This window comes from Actinia tenebrosa, unplaced genomic scaffold (assembly GCF_029948245.1).
Source record: "Actinia tenebrosa isolate PJP-AT-01 unplaced genomic scaffold, QUT_ActTen_1.0 PGA_scaffold5__44_contigs__length_20552954, whole genome shotgun sequence".
NCBI lineage: Eukaryota > Metazoa > Cnidaria > Anthozoa > Actiniaria > Actiniidae > Actinia > Actinia tenebrosa.
Window position 1 is genome coordinate 14,500,045 of NW_028292582.1, and position 16,379 is coordinate 14,516,423.

The 16,379-nt window shown below is 37.0% G+C and overlaps 4 protein-coding genes and 1 long non-coding RNA gene across 8 annotated transcripts in view; 3 read left to right on the forward strand and 2 right to left on the reverse strand.

The window, feature by feature from the left end:
* LOC148906642 (uncharacterized) overlaps positions 1-3,412 on the forward strand; it is a 53,012-nt gene extending 49,600 nt beyond the window's left edge. Inside the window, exons 2-4 of the mRNA XM_089038093.1 lie at positions 2,383-2,583; positions 2,858-2,998; positions 3,078-3,412. Of these exons, the coding sequence (XP_088894219.1) occupies positions 2,383-2,583; positions 2,858-2,998; positions 3,078-3,412 (677 nt within the window). The remainder of the gene's footprint in view (positions 1-2,382; positions 2,584-2,857; positions 2,999-3,077) is intronic.
* On the reverse strand, positions 327-1,719 carry LOC148906651 (uncharacterized). The gene is made up of 3 exons (XM_089037652.1): positions 1,666-1,719; positions 1,001-1,069; positions 327-777 (listed from the first exon to the last, which is right to left on the reverse strand). The coding sequence occupies exons 1-3, from the start codon at positions 1,717-1,719 to the stop codon at positions 328-330; spliced, it is 573 nt and encodes a 190-aa protein (XP_088893778.1). The 3' UTR covers position 327.
* Positions 3,413-3,730: 318 nt separating the features above from the next.
* On the forward strand, positions 3,731-6,567 carry LOC148906652 (uncharacterized). Its single transcript, XR_016121454.1, has 4 exons — positions 3,731-4,004; positions 4,107-4,502; positions 6,079-6,155; positions 6,228-6,567. It is a non-coding gene; the product is annotated as an uncharacterized LOC148906652 (long non-coding RNA).
* Positions 6,568-8,915: 2,348 nt separating this feature from the next.
* The window catches only part of LOC148906653 (cell adhesion molecule CEACAM2-like), a 28,752-nt gene continuing 21,288 nt past the window's right edge, over positions 8,916-16,379 (forward strand). For all 4 annotated transcript variants that reach the window (XM_089038520.1, XM_089038518.1, XM_089038519.1 and 1 more), the window contains exon 1: positions 8,916-9,140. In XM_089038520.1, coding sequence (XP_088894646.1) covers positions 9,068-9,140 — 73 coding nt within the window. In that variant the 5' untranslated portion in view covers positions 8,916-9,067. The remainder of the gene's footprint in view (positions 9,141-16,379) is intronic.
* On the reverse strand, positions 12,119-15,554 carry LOC116288949 (apoptosis-resistant E3 ubiquitin protein ligase 1-like). Its single transcript, XM_089037653.1, has 5 exons — positions 15,412-15,554; positions 14,878-14,900; positions 13,417-13,967; positions 12,936-13,326; positions 12,119-12,375 (listed from the first exon to the last, which is right to left on the reverse strand). The coding sequence occupies exons 1-5, from the start codon at positions 15,552-15,554 to the stop codon at positions 12,119-12,121; spliced, it is 1,365 nt and encodes a 454-aa protein (XP_088893779.1).

Sequence of the window (16,379 nt, forward strand, 5' to 3'; positions counted from 1 at the left end):
TGGTTACAGTTGTCTCTGGTCTCTGTTGATTCTTGAAACTGGTTTGTAGCAAAGATGATGTCCAGGTCATCCTCCTTCTGGTTATTATACGGAGCTTCTATCTTATCATCAGCAATGTCTAGTGCTGAGTGGTAAAGATAACAATCATCATCATCATCCTCTTTGTCATCCTCACATTTGTGTCCTTGTAGCTTGACCTTGGTTTCATGAGTGACCTTTGTGGCTAAATAAAGCCTTACTTTTGGCAGTTTGGTCGATATGATATACCTCTGTAACGTAAAGGGTAACTTGGAGCCATTGACTCAGACTTCTGTTATCAATTCTTGTTTATAATTGGCCAGTGCAAATGACACATTCCTTACCAAAAGAGCTTACACCATCTGGGAAAAAAATTTCCTTTGCTGTTTCAATAATTTGATGATCAGTGGCATCAAGAGAAAAAGTAACCTCTCTAGTTCCACCACCTTTGCACTGTCTTATTGATAAATATCTTTTTGTGTTTTTCTGGAAATGTAACCAACCCAATTGTATTTTCTTTGTGCCACTGGTTCCACTTCCTTTTTTAGATGGCTGGCTATCGGAGATTCCCATTTTCCTCTTAAACTTATTTCCCTCTAAAATCTTTGCCAGTAGAACTTTCTTTTCTTCAATTGTTTCTTCATTTTTGCTCAACTTTGTTTCACAATATCTTGTGATATTCAGACGATCACCCTTTTGAGTGAGGCCAAGCTCTTTGAGGTCATGGTCACTAGCTTGCTTCACAGCTGATAATGTCATCTGTTGAATGAGATGTATTGTAAAATAAGTCCATAAAGCTTAACAAAAAAATGGTTTAGATGCTTGATTGCTCTATTATACCTAAAGCATAAATTATTGTAAAAATGAAAACCAAATAACAATAAAGGGGTAGAAAGAAATCATAGAGAATGTTGTGGGGAATCTAATCTGCCAAAAGTGAACGTAATAATATGCTTTACAAGTACAAAACAAATGAACAAACCTTTTCATTTCGAAACTTTTCAATTACGGACTGATGTACTTTTAATGTTTCTCTTAAAAAATTGCTAACCTATAACAAAATAAAATACTGTGTTCATTAATAGTTAAGAATAACAGGTCACTTCTAGCATGATCAGTGTCAGGCCCTCGGTATGAGAAGGAGAAATCCACAACCCTAAAGAGCCTGATACTCATAGCTAGGTCGCTACAAAATAATGTAAGTTATTCAGATCGTTGAACATGAAGTAAATAATCAGCTCACTTATTAAAATACAACTTGTTCAGGGTGGATCCAGAGATTTTTAAGGGGGGGCATAATAAAAGTTCAGAATACCCGGCCCCTATACAACTCACTCTTTGAGAATGACGCAATAACAATGGAAGAACAATAAGGGATTGATGTATGCATGCATATCATTAGCCGGGTATTCTGAACTTATGCGAAACAATATCCCAAAACGGGGAAGCACCGTCCCCTCCTTGAATCCCCCGGCCTGTTGTTCTAGAACTTTCGAATTCATATTTGGACTTTGCTCACGCAAGTTAATACATGAAGTAGCTGGATGAAAAGAGAAACCTGATCGACCTCTAGGATTTCGTTTTACACTAACTTCATGCTTGACACAAAATTCATATGGATTTCTGGTTCATTTAAGCTATATTTACCTGATTTATAGACTGATCTTGCTCTAAATCTTGAACCTCTTGCATCCCGGCCATTGTGAACGACGTGATGTTGAGCACCGGTTGAGCCTGCATTCTTCGATTCAAGCATGCGCAATCCAAGCACAACCAAAAACTCGACCAAAAACTCGACCGAAAACTCGACCGAAAACTCGACCGAAAACTCGACCGAAAACTCGACCGAAAACTCGACCGAAAACTCGACCGAAAACTCGACTAAAAACTTGACCAAAATTTAATAGAATGCATGGCCCTTAGAGGGCTCCGTAAATACTGCATGGAATTAGACTTTTCAATTTCACATCCAACCACGATTAAGTGAAAGCCTGTACCAGGAAAATCACCAAATACTGTAATCCAAAAACAGGGATTATTTGTTTTTATATGTAGATATGAGTCGCCTCAATGTTGACGTTCTTTTCTAGCCTATTTTTTGGTGTTTTTATAACTATACTTCCTGTCTGTCTGTCTGGAGCAAGTATAGGTAATGAAGGGTTATTTGTGCATGTTCGTTTGCCCAGAATGTTTTTTGAACAGAACTTATCGGGATCACTAAATGTCGAGAACGGATTTCAGATATTTAATTGCTCATAAAAGTTTATCATGATTTCAAACGTGTCCGTACGTATATATCGTAAAGAATAGAATTCTGGCAACAGCTTTATACCAACACCATCATTCTTATCTTGCCAACTATAGGTGCTCCTAAGATAGTCGCTCCTTATCCAGATAATCTGTACGCTATTGAAAATGAAAAGGCTAAAGTTACCTGCGTAGTGGAAGACACAGTTTCCAATCCAGATGAGATAATATTTGTGAGGAAGAGTCGTTTTGGTGACGTTGAACTCATAAGAGATGAAGGACCTGATGGACGCATCTATTATCAAAATGAAACCTTGGGTTAGTGATCATGAGCTCAAAGAGATTGCCTAAATCATAATATTTTTCAATTCTAATGATGCAAAATGCACTAAAAAACTTCGGTTGGACCAAAATAAAAATTTTAAATTTTATCAAAACCTGAAACAACCTCTGGTTTGACCAAAGTCAGGGGAAGGTTAACTCACACATCGAAACCTGAAACAATTGACTTATCAAAGTCAGGACGGCACAGCTTATTGAAAAAACCCTCACATCAAGAGAGAGACCTAACAAACTCTGCTGATATTTCTAGATGGTGGAAGAAAGTTACGTGTGACTCTGCATTTTAATGAAGTCATAATGAATGATGATTCAAGAAATGGTCGTTATGAATGCCAAGGACACACAGGAGGTAGTCAACATGAATATGGATTCACTGTCACTGTTATTGAGAGTAAGTACTTCTCAATTCTCATCGAATCACAACCTGGAAAGATCCAAATCATGACGGATCGTTACATTTTTACCCACAGGAAGCGAGTTTCCTATAGTTCAGGCCTCTGGCAATGTAACAGCAAAGTTTGGGGAGCGAATTCAACTCAGCTGTAATGTCACCTTTAATAAAAAAGGCCCGTTAATGACAACCATCGGCAAGTTTACCTGGGCAAAAGATGGAAGGGTTGTAATCGCAAGTTATTGTCCCCATTTCTCATCAATTAAACCTTTGGTTTTGAACGTAAGCCTAGCTGATGTGGGTGGTACATATTCTTGTTACTTGGAGTACCTGCTGAGAGGAATTAGAAAGAGAAACATCACGAAAACTATTATCGTAGTAAAAGGTCAGTTCAATTACTCATATGGGTACTGATACATTGCTGTAGAAAACATCGGTAAAAAAAACTTACAGCAACATGATCGTTACTGGAATTATTTCTGTAGTTCAGCCTAGATTTTTCCCTGAAAAGAAAGAAGAAAAGAATATGAAGCGGCTTGTGTGCACTGCTCAGGGAAATCCACTGGTGACCGAATGGAAAAGAAAAAACCTGCTCAACGATGACATCTCGGTCATTCATACTAAAGTTATAAATAGATGAATGAATGAATAGATGGGATAGAAGAGATGGGGAGTGGATTGGAGTAAGCCGGATAGATGGGACGGACGGACGGACGGACCTGTAGTTCGATAGATACTATTACCGTTGTGGATGTAAAAATCAAACATTTTGTTTTTCATTCCAAAGAGTTTAACGCATTGTTTTCTCTCATTATTATCAGATAACTCATCCAAAGGAAAGTACGTTTTTTCTAACATGGATGGCTTCAAGGATCACACCTTGACCATCCATGACGTACAACCTAAAGACGCCGGCCAGCATTATTTCTGCATCAAAAGAACATCACAAGTCCCAGACACCCCGAAGATATTAGTAACTGTCAGATCTTTGACGTCCAACCTCCAGGTCAGTATCAGTCTGTCATCGATAATCACGTGACATGGTTAAAGTTAACAACTGCTTTTATCTTTATTTCCCTTTTACAAATTTACTTGGTTTTCATCTCAGGTTCTGTAGTTGGTAAAGCAAGTCTCACGTTTTCCATCATTCTCCTCGACCTGCTGCTGATTTGGCTGCTGTAATGGTCACGTGACTACTTCACCAGGTCACGTGAGGCCTGAGGATGGAATGGTATCCATCATTTGACCAATGTAATTCCTTGTCAATAAGATAAAGTGCACTCTTATTCTTATTGCTGAATTGTATTGAATGCCTTCATTGTACTAGGATAGCATGGGTGGCCTCTCACCACTGTGGTCCGGGTTCGAGCCCAGGCTCAAGACTGGATCTTAAGTGAATTGAGTTTGTTTGATGCGTTTGTTTGATGCGTTGAGTTTGTTTGATCCCTTGCCACAAGGGTTTTCTCCGGGATTTCCAGTTTCTTCCTTCCGTAAAAAGCAACATGTGAGTTGAGTGTTGTATATTGTAAATGTTTCGTTTATAAAATTATATTAGTGATTTGAATGTTATTAACTGTCAAGATACGATTGCAATAGATATTGCGGAAAGTTAGTCATTAATTACTCTCTCTATTGGATTGATTGGTATTGATTGACATTAAGTAAATAGAGGTAAAATGAGCACGTGTAGTTAGTCAGAAGGAGTTGTTTCAGAGATAGATGTACGAGCACTGAGCTTGTCAAGATACTATAGGCTAACCAGATAGAAAACGCTAACCAGGACAACAAGAGAACTGTATACCCGCAACAGAAGTAAGTACAGTTGCTAGTAAATGAATTTGTATAGAATGAAAGTATTATGAGAATTATGCATGTATTTTCAGATCGAATAATAGTTCAAGGATCAAGAATAATAAACTCATCAATTATACGAGTCGTGGCGTTTAAGTACAGTCTATTGAAGCAACGGAATTTACAGCAAAACAGTAAATATAGAATGTAGTGGTAGTGCGTGAGGAGGGAACCTCACGGAAGAGCCCCGCATGGGGAGTGGTGGTTGTAAAATATAATCTGTTTTATCTTACTTTATTCTGTAAACAAAATGAATATGTTTGAGTTTTCATTTGTGTACTCCAACAAGACAATAAAATGGTAAAAGATCTTAGCTTGTGTGATCTTTTAGCTCGTAGTACTAGTCTTTTGAAAACCATCCCTTCTCAGGTGAGCAAGCGTTACTTGGCGGGCTATATTTCAGTAGTATCGCACCAACCCAGAAATCTTGTCTCAACAGGTGATTTGCATGTGATGTGAAAGCAAAGACCACAAGATGACTCATGATATAGTCTCGAGTATAGTTTTATTAATGATATTGGATCATTCACTGACCTACTAACAACATGATCACTAGCTACTTTTAACAAGACTTGTAGACCAACTAGTAACTGATAGTCACACACTACTGAAAAGGTTGTGAAAAACGCTTAAACCTCTCTTCATAATAATCTATTTGTAATGTCACGCCGTTTCTGTCACGACATACAGGTCAATACTAAACAGGCGTTGTCAAAATAGTCCAAGTGAAATCAAAACTTTGACATTTTGGTTTCTTCATATAACAGTGTGTCTACATTCATTGTTGCGTGACCATTGAATAACTGTATTGCTTTACAAATATAAGTCATGTGAGTCTACGAGATCAACATGAGCCCAGCCAGTACACCAACAAGAACAGTGTGGAAGTTCACCATAACACCAACACAACCTGATGATTCCAAAGAAAATAAACAGAGTTTTTGCAAAAAATATCTATAACGATTAATCGTTATTTGCAGGCTTAGTATTCGTGCCGAATAGTCCATAGCCAATTACCCTGTAGAAATTCTGCCATGGTAGTGTCGTTGTATTTACTTCAATATGGAGAAGACAATAGATATAGACAGGAAAAATGCGTGACTGTCATGAAAGCCAAGGTTGACTCGCCGCATGTTACATATCACATGTATGCTGCTTGCATGATATCTATGTCGGCTGGATGACCTACCTGCCCGGTTCTCAATAGCATTTGTTTATCTTTGTTTCAGCTTATGGAGGAGAGTTGACGGGGAATACTGGAACATTTTAAAGCCCTAATTACCTATCACATTACCCTAACAGAATAGTAAGTAGTTCACAGGAATAAATAGACGTTATATGGGTATCAGACTAGTCTTATTCGTTTTTTCCTTTTTAGGTCTGTGACTGGGAGATCCAGGCGGAGCCAGACATCCAACAGATTCTCATAACATTCGAGGATTTTGCCATCGATGACTCCCCCCTTACATGTACCTATGACTATCTCTTAATCCTCGACTCTCAACACCGACAACAAGTAGGGAAGTACTGTGGCATGACTAAACCACTGTCCAAAAAGATCGCAGGCAATGCAGCCAATATTCGTTTCCAGGCTTCTCACTTAAGCTCTGCGCGTGGTTTTAAGGCTCATTATACAACACTGTAACTATGCAAGAACAGTTTTGACCTGTAACTTTAATTGATCTGGAAATGCTGAATAAAATAATGAATTATACATATTGTTTTGTGTATTTTACTGAATACTAAATACTTTTAATAAAAGCTGACTGCCAGGGCCGCCACGTCCCAAGTATGACAAAATCAACTTCCGTGTTAAAATTCTAGGACTAAGAAAGTGAAAAGCTAAAGCCGGTAAAATAAGCCACCAAGAGTGCATGACAAAGAAATGGAAATGAACATAGTCTTATGAGATAACTCAGAGTAGTAGTAACACCTGTCGAAAACTAGAATAGCTCTGTTTGAGGTTGTCATAGGTCCAAAAACGTTTTGGACCATAGCGTGAACGTACCGTAGCATGAACCTAGGTACCGTAGCATTAACCTGGGTACCGTAGCATGAACAACAAGAATATTACACTTATCTTGGCCTCATGCGTATGTCAGCGACGAGAGTGAAAAACGTCTGCGCATGCTCTGAATCCGTATGCAAATTAGTCATATCATATGTAAATTTGGCTCTAAAACATGCCTGATACATTGGATTTCACAAAATGCCAAAACTTAGTGCCCATGCTTGAAACTTAAGGTTAATTCTTTCATATTGTGTTTGAAAATACAGTATCTCTCAAACTTTTTAGTATACTTGGAGAAAACACACATTTATTTTCTCACTCAAACACAGGAAGCCCATACAAGCTTTGAGAGCTGAATGTAATATAACGAGAAAAATAAAATAAATGAAAGCTAATACTTACTCATATGAAGTGTTTTATACGTCATCCTAGTTCTTTAGTAGTGATTTCGAGCGCGATTTAAAAAAAAAATGAATTCCCTTCCCCGTTGTATGAGAAGACAAGTCGCTAAAACGGCTCGAAATGACTACTAAAGAACTAGGATGACGTATAAAACACTTACTTCATGTGAGTAAATATTAACTTTCAATTATTTTATCTATTTTTTATTTTTATTTTTGTTAAACCACAGACAACCCAAGCTCACTTTATTTACTGCAAGTTCGTAACTACAGCTAGATCCAATTGAATCTTACAGATTTATTGTTATACTTCGTGCTCATGTGAAGCCAATCCCTCATCGGATTCGTATTTACTGAGAACAAGGCTATATTGCTCTTAGAGCAATGATGTTTCGGCCCGCTAAGCTTCGTTTCAGGTGTGTGCGGTTTGCGGTTTTTGGGTCAAGTGGCTTTGTTTTACTTTTAAAAAGACCTAACAGTTCCGAGCGCAATCCAATCACGACAGTCAGACAGTGAGTAATGTTTAGGAGTTCTATTTTTAGCTTTCTCCATGGGAAAAAATGAATGAACTCATACATGTAAATGGTTGGCACCTAAAACGGAATATGATATATAAATTGCTTATATACAAAATCTCCATAACAAGAACCTCAAAGTATTCTATCAAAAATAGAGTGATTATTAGTGAATTGTTGACTAAGTTTTTTGTCATTCAAGCACTCGAACTACACGTGGTCGAAGGATCTCTCTTTCGTGAAACCACAAGTTTTATCTGCATCTGTAATTTTTTCTTTATTCACTTGAAGAAATAGCAGGTACTTGAGTAAGACAATGTCCAAATCCTTTACTCTACATTGTTGGTCGCAAATGCCGAAATATCTATCTCGCATTGTTTGTTGGAGTGCAAGCATGCACACACACAAGTCTTTTTAAATACATACGCTTCGACAAGGATGTCAAACAATAAATTGTTATTTAAATAAAACAATTATTGAGCTATTGAGCTTATGACCTTAGCGAATCACGGATCATGTATATAAATAAAACAAAAGGTATACAGGACGTCATAAATACACTTGTTGATGACGACAGGTGAAAAGATTACTGTAAACAATATTGTAAACAGATCTTGAATAGCCTCACCTTAAGAGAACTTCATTCGTTATTTATGAAGTAATAACGAAGCCGAATGTGATTCGATACGATAGAACTAATGACAGCTGATTGACAGCTTCACAGAATATTATGGGTTACCCAAACTGATCTTAGTAGCGTTTCGGCCTGAGGGCCGAAACAAAAACGGTTCGTAGTGGACACCAGTTAAAGCAAATTCGGGTCGGCAGCTTCCTACCTTGTTGGAATTCTTTTCTTAAATGCCCTTCAAAACTAGCTCAAACTGCATGCAGGAGTTCAAAATAAACAAATTGACACAACAGGTAAGACGACAACTTTAATTCACGTTTTTCCAAATAAAATACGGCATATTCTAAATCCCCATACATTCTCTTATAAATATAGTGAGCTTGGGTTGCCTGTGATTAAATTACATCTAGCTCTCAAAGCTTGTATGGGCTTCCTGTGACTCAAACTCTTCAAAATTCTTGGAAAACGTGCTAAAATCACGCATGCGCAAACGTTTTTCTCTAGTGTCTATGTCAACAGGGAGATTTTTGTTCTGTCATGGTTCATTGCTTTGACTGTTCCATCAGGGTGTGACATCGTGGCTGAAGCTTTACCAAAGCAAAACATCTATAAGCACTAGTATTCACTAGATTCGTCAGTTCAGCTTGGAAGAAAGACACAGTCATGGATCAATCCCTGTGGATCACCAAGAGTTTTGTCGTCCTTTTATTGTTGTACTTCAATTCGTCTGCTCAAGGTAAGTGTTAATCAAATGGATAACCAAAAGCAATAAGACAGACGACTCTTCAACAGATAAAAATAGACGCTCCATGAGCGCATGTGGCTACTGCAGAATTACGAAACTGGAGTTTAGTTCATTTATTTTTATTGGATGCTTTAACAACATGTTGTTACGGGTTTGCTGAGGAAGCAAGTGTAATCTATATATTTTCGTCCGCGTTGGGGGGTATACCCAGGATTTTCTCCGAGGTATGCACTGCAATTCAGCTTCATTGATCTTTTTTTGTCTTATAATTTAGTTTCTCACTAAATTACTTATGTCGTGTTTTTATGCTTGTCAAAGAGGCTCTAAATATCGAAGACTGATATATATTTGTCGAAAGGAAATATATTTGTCCAAGTCCTCATATATACATCGAAACACGCATATATATAAAATATAACCGCTAAATCAAATACGTCTAATATTCATGTCTTTTCGTTATATATATTTTTACTTGGAATTCCGTTTTATACATATATTTGTGCCTTGGAAGATGACGTCACCCGAGAACATGGAATCGAGGCGTTATAACTGTGTTTTCAAAATGGCGGCTCTGCGGTGGATACCAAATGTAGAAGAGTTCTTCTCTTCTTTAGTAAGAATTCTACAAGGTGCAAGAGTACATTTATCAACAAATCAGATTGATAGTGCGGAATTCTACTGTAGAAGACTTGATGATTACGAAAGAACAATTAGAGTACTGTTGGCTAGAGTAGAAGAATCGAGACCTGATGTTGTGTCTTTTCGCAGAGACTTCCAAATTCTAGTTGGGATTCTTGGGAATCTACGAGAACAGCTTCATGCTAGAAGCTTGCGCGGTGATTTGAATGACTTGAATGAGCAACATGTCGCTCAAAGCCTTTATTCTGTAAATCATACTGGCGCTAGGGGAAGACCCAGGTACATCATTTCGGAGGAAATAAAATCATTTTGAGTAGCCATATTTTAAGGTAACGTACTTTAAATTGCAAAATAATTTAATAAAGAAGATAACGACAGAAAATAACAGTGTAGTGCAAAGTATTTAATAGCCCACTTCTTTATTTCATTCATAAAAGTGTTCCCCTACCCCATAAAATACATGTACAGTCTGTAACTGAAATGTTATCAATTTTAAAACACAGTCTCTTGAAATATTTTTACAGGCACATAGATGGCAACCACAAGATGATCGAGCCGTACAGATTTGTAATACATAGTGCCATTGATGGTTATTCACGTCTGATAGTTTTTCTGCATGCTTCATCAAATAATAAGGCACACACTGTACTTCAGTTATTTCTAGATGCAGTACAGATACAACTGGCCTTCCAGGGTAAGAACTGATAAGGGTTTAGAAAATGTTGGTTTGGCTCATGTAATGCTTACCAGACAAGGTTTGAATCGAGGTAGCATAATATCAGGCACATCCATGCATAACCAGAGAATAGAACGCTTGTGGAGAGAGGTTAATAGGATTATTTGCAGTCGTTTTGTCAATATATTTTCCTACCTAGAAGCAAATGGACTGTTGGATCCAAATAATTAGTTACATTTGTATTGCTTACATCAAGTATATCTTCCTATTATAAATGATGCTCTGCAACAGCTAACATCTTCCTGGAACTGTCATCCAGTGACTTCTGAAAATAATTACAGTCCAAGGCAGTTGTGGATTGACAGCATGGTTCAGATGAGATCTTGTAATTATTCAGCTGTACAAGAAGTATTGCAAAATGATGATTCCCAGGTTGACATGGCTACTTATGGAGTTGAGGAAGGTGGGCCCATTCCACAAATTCAAAGCAATAATCAGGTGGAGGTTCCAGAAATACCAGTTCAGCCCAGTGAGCAATGCTTGAATGAAATTCAGAATTTTTTAGCTAACATGGATGAGATTGAGGACAGGGATGGTATTCTGTTTTCAAATTGTACTTAACATCTTGCAAGATCATGTAGCTCTTTCTTGAGGTATGGCTCAGTGATTTGTTTTAATACATGTATAATACTCCATCATGAAGACATCAACCAAACAGTTTAATGGTAACTTTTATTGAAAAATTTCAACATTTTAATCAGAACAATATAAACGTTATTCTTGATATTGTTCTTGATAAAACCATGTAATGTTTTCAAACCCAAGGACAGTGTTTTTGAACAGTGCAATTCACAATAACTAAATGCCAGCTGAAAACAGAAAATCTGAATGGTTATTAACCTAGACATTCAAGTATCATACAATATTGTATATTGCTGAGATCAAAACCATAAATGTGTATTATACTAGCTTCAAGTAAATACCATGCACAATATAATATACTGTATTGTATTCTTTTATATTTGATGTGTCAACACACTGAACAGCAATCAGAGTTTAAGGCTTTTTGCTTTTCTTGTCTTCTTTCCTTGTTTCTTATGCAAGAAATCAAACAACTAAAAGCTGAATGTAAAATTCAAAACTGTAATTTAAACAATAACAAAAGCCATGCTGTAAACTAGTACATGACTGGGGCATGTTTGTTAAAATTATTGGGTATTATTCTTAGGAATTTCTCTGGAATTACAAAAAATCCTCATACTGAAAGAACTTCTTCCCAGTCACTTGCTTTTTTTACAACATAACTAATGTTGAGAAATATGGCCACTGCATACATGTGTCTCTTTTATACATCTTGAGGGTACTGTTAAAGTTTCTTTTATTAAAAGAAATTTAAAAAAAAATCATTTAGATTGAGGTCAAAATTATGTATTATCACCTTGTTGATGTTATTCTGACACAAGCTAGAAATCAACTTTAGGATATGATTTCAAATTACCTTAAAAATGATTCTGAATATATAAACTTCAACATCTTATATTAGAAAGATGAACTGATTTCCTTTAAGTCACTTTGCAACAAATCAAGCAACAATAAATAATAATTATTGATATTGCTAGACAATTGCAAAGTTAGAGTTCATTTAGTGTAGTCCCTAACCACGGCCATAACCTACATACTGGCAATTAATGCATGTATTCATTGCTGCCCTAAATGTTTGGTAACCATCATGGTTAAGAGGTAAATATATGATTCCAAAACAAGACTCGGGATCTGGGAAATGTGCCTCTTTAAAAGCAATCTTGATAGGGGAGCTTTTTGACAGCTTGGAGTCACCAAAGATGAACTTAATTAGTTGTTGCAGTGTTGGCAAGGAAGACAGTCCGAGCTGATTGCAGTTGTCTTGTTGATCTGAAATGTTTATTAATAAGGAAAAATAATATTTATCACTTTAGTTACTAAATATTTCAAAATTTTATTAGATAAAACAATACAGGACCTGATAATTTTTTGCTTAGTAATGATTGACTGCTTTAGCTTGGGTACGTTGTTTTATTTCAGACCACATGCCATTCCCTTGAGCATCATGCCTTTGTTAGTTTAATAGTTGTCCATGAGAAAACACAATTTATGAATATGGATAGATCTTAAACAAAGAATCTTATCCTCAAGAGAATGACACTTTGTCGGAAATGGGAAAATATCACAGCCATGTTAAAGAAGTCTATTCTTAGACATTTTCATTCAAATCAGATTCAGTCTGCAGTCTGTTTGTTAAAGGCTTATCCAGCAATCATGCAGTCAGCTCCAATAACTGAAAGACAGCATATGATGTGCATAGGTCTGAGGTGATTGCATCAAAGGTATATAAATTAGAAGCTTAATGACCAGCAGATCACAAAATTGTTCATAAAATAAAACATTTTCAACACATGTACAGCTTAATATAACTTTAATTTAGTTATACTGACCATGTTCCAACTCTTTTATGTAGGTTTTAAACCATTCAACTACTTCTTTTTCCTTTAAAGGCAAGCTTCCATGTTGGTCTGAGGCTATAGCATCTATAACTTGGTTTGCTGTGTAGGTGATATCAGATGTCAATGGAAATACCAGTTTGATGCAATGTTCATTTGCCATCAAGAATTCTGTAAGACATACTGAATCTAGTCCCTTCCTCATGTCTTCAATTTCATCCCTTCTGACCTTGAAAACTTGATGAAGCAAGATATGCTGCACTGCTCTACCTCTACTTTTCAATGTAAGAAGTTCATTGGCAAATCCTGCTTGAGTCAGAAGAAACTGAATATCATCTCTTGCCTCAATATTACTAAGGGTCTCTTCATCTTCTGCCTTTTCCAACTACATTAAAAGATTTTAAACATTTAACATGAATTTAAATGAATTTTGTAAAATGAATTTCCTAAAGATTTGTAAATCATAAGTACACACCTCCTCTAAACACATTTGCACTGTAAGGTCTGGAACATCTGATAATGTAATTTCAGGCAGGGCCTCATCTATGTTCCCACTAACTAGGTAGTAGGCTAGTGCCCGTGACATGCCATAAAACCCAACACCACCTTGAATTATGGAAAGTGCTATGGCCTTGCCCACGTACTTAAAATATCCACTTTGTAAATATTCTTCCTTGTGGACTGGGACCATGTGGTCTGGTTCTCCTTCAAACAATACCAGATCACCTGTTCCATCTCTAATCTTGGTCATAACTATTTCCATATACTCCCTTGTGAGTCCTTGTGCATCAAAACCATCTTCATTTTCAAATTCTATATCAAAAGCTCTTCTTGGGTCAATTTCTCCTCTTTTCATCAGTTTGAACAGGTCTTTTAAAATTGTCCCAGAGTGCCTATTTACCACCAAATTTTGTCTTTGTAGGCTGCTATCAAGGATCCTATTCTGGAACATGTTTATGTCTGTTGAAGGGTCTTGTCTCACAGAACTGAGAGGAAATGCATCCCCCTGAACTAAAGTATCTGTACCTAAAAATAAATGTGTATATAAATGTGGATATTTGTAACATAATCCTGGCTATAAGTAATTAATCAGATTAGATAAGAGGGTTTTGCTTGAAAAGTGATCAAGGGTCTTCATGTGTTCTTGACATATGAAGACTGACCAGACTTATATAAGTTTAAAAAAAAGATACTTAAACATTAGCAGTAGTATGGTACATGGTTGAACATGGCAGTGCATAACAGCAGGGACAGCAGACAAAGCACAATGTTGTTATTCAGGGAGCTAACCACCACCGCCAAAGGTGAGAGCATCTAGAGAAGTTAGGGGTATGTCTCACCCTCCCTCCCCCAAGAAAAACTTTAATCCAAAATGGCATCAAAATTAATAGAAGACTATAGCCCAGCCCGCTGGCTCCACAGTCCCTGTAGTACATAGAGAATATGGTACTAGTATATGGTAGTACATGTCAGTACATGGTAGTGCATGATAGCACATTGCAGTATATGGTAGTGCATGAGTGATAGTATGGGTATGGTACAAATGGTAGACCATGGCAGTGCATTATAGTTAGCTGTACTATTTTCTATCATACAAAAAGAAATAGAAACAAAAAAGAACACAGTTTAAGTAAAAACACTCTATTGACAGAAAAATCAATTCCATGAAAAGGTGGTTTGTTCTTTATATTTTTTAATCATTTGGGAAGGTTTTTATTTTTCAAATCAGTTCACATTTTACACCCCAAAATTATGGAGTATCCCCAATTTCTAATCAGTACCCCCCTAAAAAATTTGGGGGCCGATCAATGCTCTCTTACAATCATGGTTTATATTATTTGTAGTTAATTAGATTTTCATCAAACTTTCATCAAACTTAGCAATATTAACCTGCAGTACATTTGTAGATACAGTAAGAGAATAACTAGTAGCTTACCTCTTTCATTTGTGCTGTTGGAACTGTCAAGAATGGTATTTATGGCGTCAACTCACCTCACCACATTTTCAAAACTATCAACCAATTGCTTTTGAAACACTTTCGTAAGGCACTCTTTTAATTCTGCTTCCGAAGAATGCTTTGAAAAGCGCATTGCATCAATCTGTAATCCAAGACTTTGGATTTCTACTTTAGCTTTTTCTCTAGGTACTTTATCCCATTCAGGGTATGGTAGCAATATGACATCTTTGGTAAAACTGCCAGATGATGGTGACTGTAAAGAAGAGGAAGTGCTGGTTTTGGCTGTACTTGTTGATCTAGTTCTTGAGTAAAAAGGCAGAGTTCTTTGGCGTCTAGATCGGGCAGATCGTATCTCATTCAAGCTCCGGCCGTAATTTTGTGAAGGGTTAAACTGATTTATCTGATTCCTTGGTATCCCAAATCTTGCTTGGATTTCCTGATTTACGGATTGAAATTGCTTTGCCCTCCATTTTCGACTGGTACAGAAGAAATATTCGAGGTTTCATTGCTTACTATTTCTCTAACAATTCTCTGAATTCTTTCCTCCATGATTCCAGCATGCATAACATGAAGGGAGGAATACGGACCACGAGGCGTCCCAAGAGGCCTGTAGCGCCTCGGTTTAACCTCGATTCCATGTTCTCGGGTGACGTCATCTTCCAAGGCACAAATATGTATAAAACGGAATTCCAAGTAAAAATATGTATGACGAAAAGACATGAATATTAGACGTATTTGATTTTGCGGTTATATTATATATATATATGTGTTTCGATGTATATATGAGGACTTGCACAAATATATTTCCTTTCGACAAATATATATCAGTCTTCGATATTTAGAGCCTTTTTGACAAGCATAACTAGGTACACTACTGTGGTTGCTGTTTTCATATTATGGCTCGCCCTGGCACTAGTTTCCTGTCTTTGTGTTTGGTAGTTTTAGGCCGGGCTGGGAGCTGAATGTTTTGGAGGGAGACGTCAAAAGAGCTGTTTTTAGTGTTCTCAAGTTTCGTTGAAAATGTCCAAATATTATTTTCAGGGGCGGCGGAAGCGGGAGGGCCGGGGGGGCACTGGCCCCTCCACTAGATTTTTTGGGGGGACCTGGCCCCCCCAGAATATAATGCCTCACACACACAAAAAAAAAAAAAACGCATGAGATTTGGTTGTGATTACCATTATTTTTTATTTTGATATTACATAATTTTCTGTATCTAAAAAATATACGATATATCTAGCGACGACTTCCATCATTTTTGTGTCTCTCAGAACAATTGCAAGTGGTTTAATACGCGCAAAATGTTACTGATTGAAATATCACACATACACGTTTGTAATCAAGCTAAACAGGGAGGGGAGGGAGGGGAATGGGGGGGGGGGGGGGGGTCATTTCAAGGTACCGTGAAATATTGGAGTGCCCCCCCAAAATTTTTCAGCTTCCGCCGCCCCTGATTTTCTGTTTGTTGTGGTCGCTACATAATT

Bases quoted from the DNA above. Each gene is read 5' to 3' on its own strand.
- LOC116288949 (XM_089037653.1), bottom strand. From the start codon at position 15,554: ATGACGTCACCCGAGAACATGGAATCGAGGTTAAACCGAGGCGCTACA. The intron at 14,901-15,411 runs GTAAGCAATGAA...CATTCTTGACAG, and splicing joins AGAGAATTGTTAGAGAAATA to TTCCAACAGCACAAATGAAA. The intron at 13,327-13,416 runs GTGTGTACTTAT...CTTTTAATGTAG, and splicing joins TGCAAATGTGTTTAGAGGAG to TTGGAAAAGGCAGAAGATGA.
- LOC148906651 (XM_089037652.1), bottom strand. From the start codon at position 1,719: ATGGCCGGGATGCAAGAGGTTCAAGATTTAGAGCAAGATCAGTCTATA. The intron at 1,070-1,665 runs GTAAATATAGCT...ATTTTGTTATAG, and splicing joins AAGATCAGTCTATAAATCAG to GTTAGCAATTTTTTAAGAGA. The intron at 778-1,000 runs GTTTGTTCATTT...CTCATTCAACAG, and splicing joins AAAAGTTTCGAAATGAAAAG to ATGACATTATCAGCTGTGAA.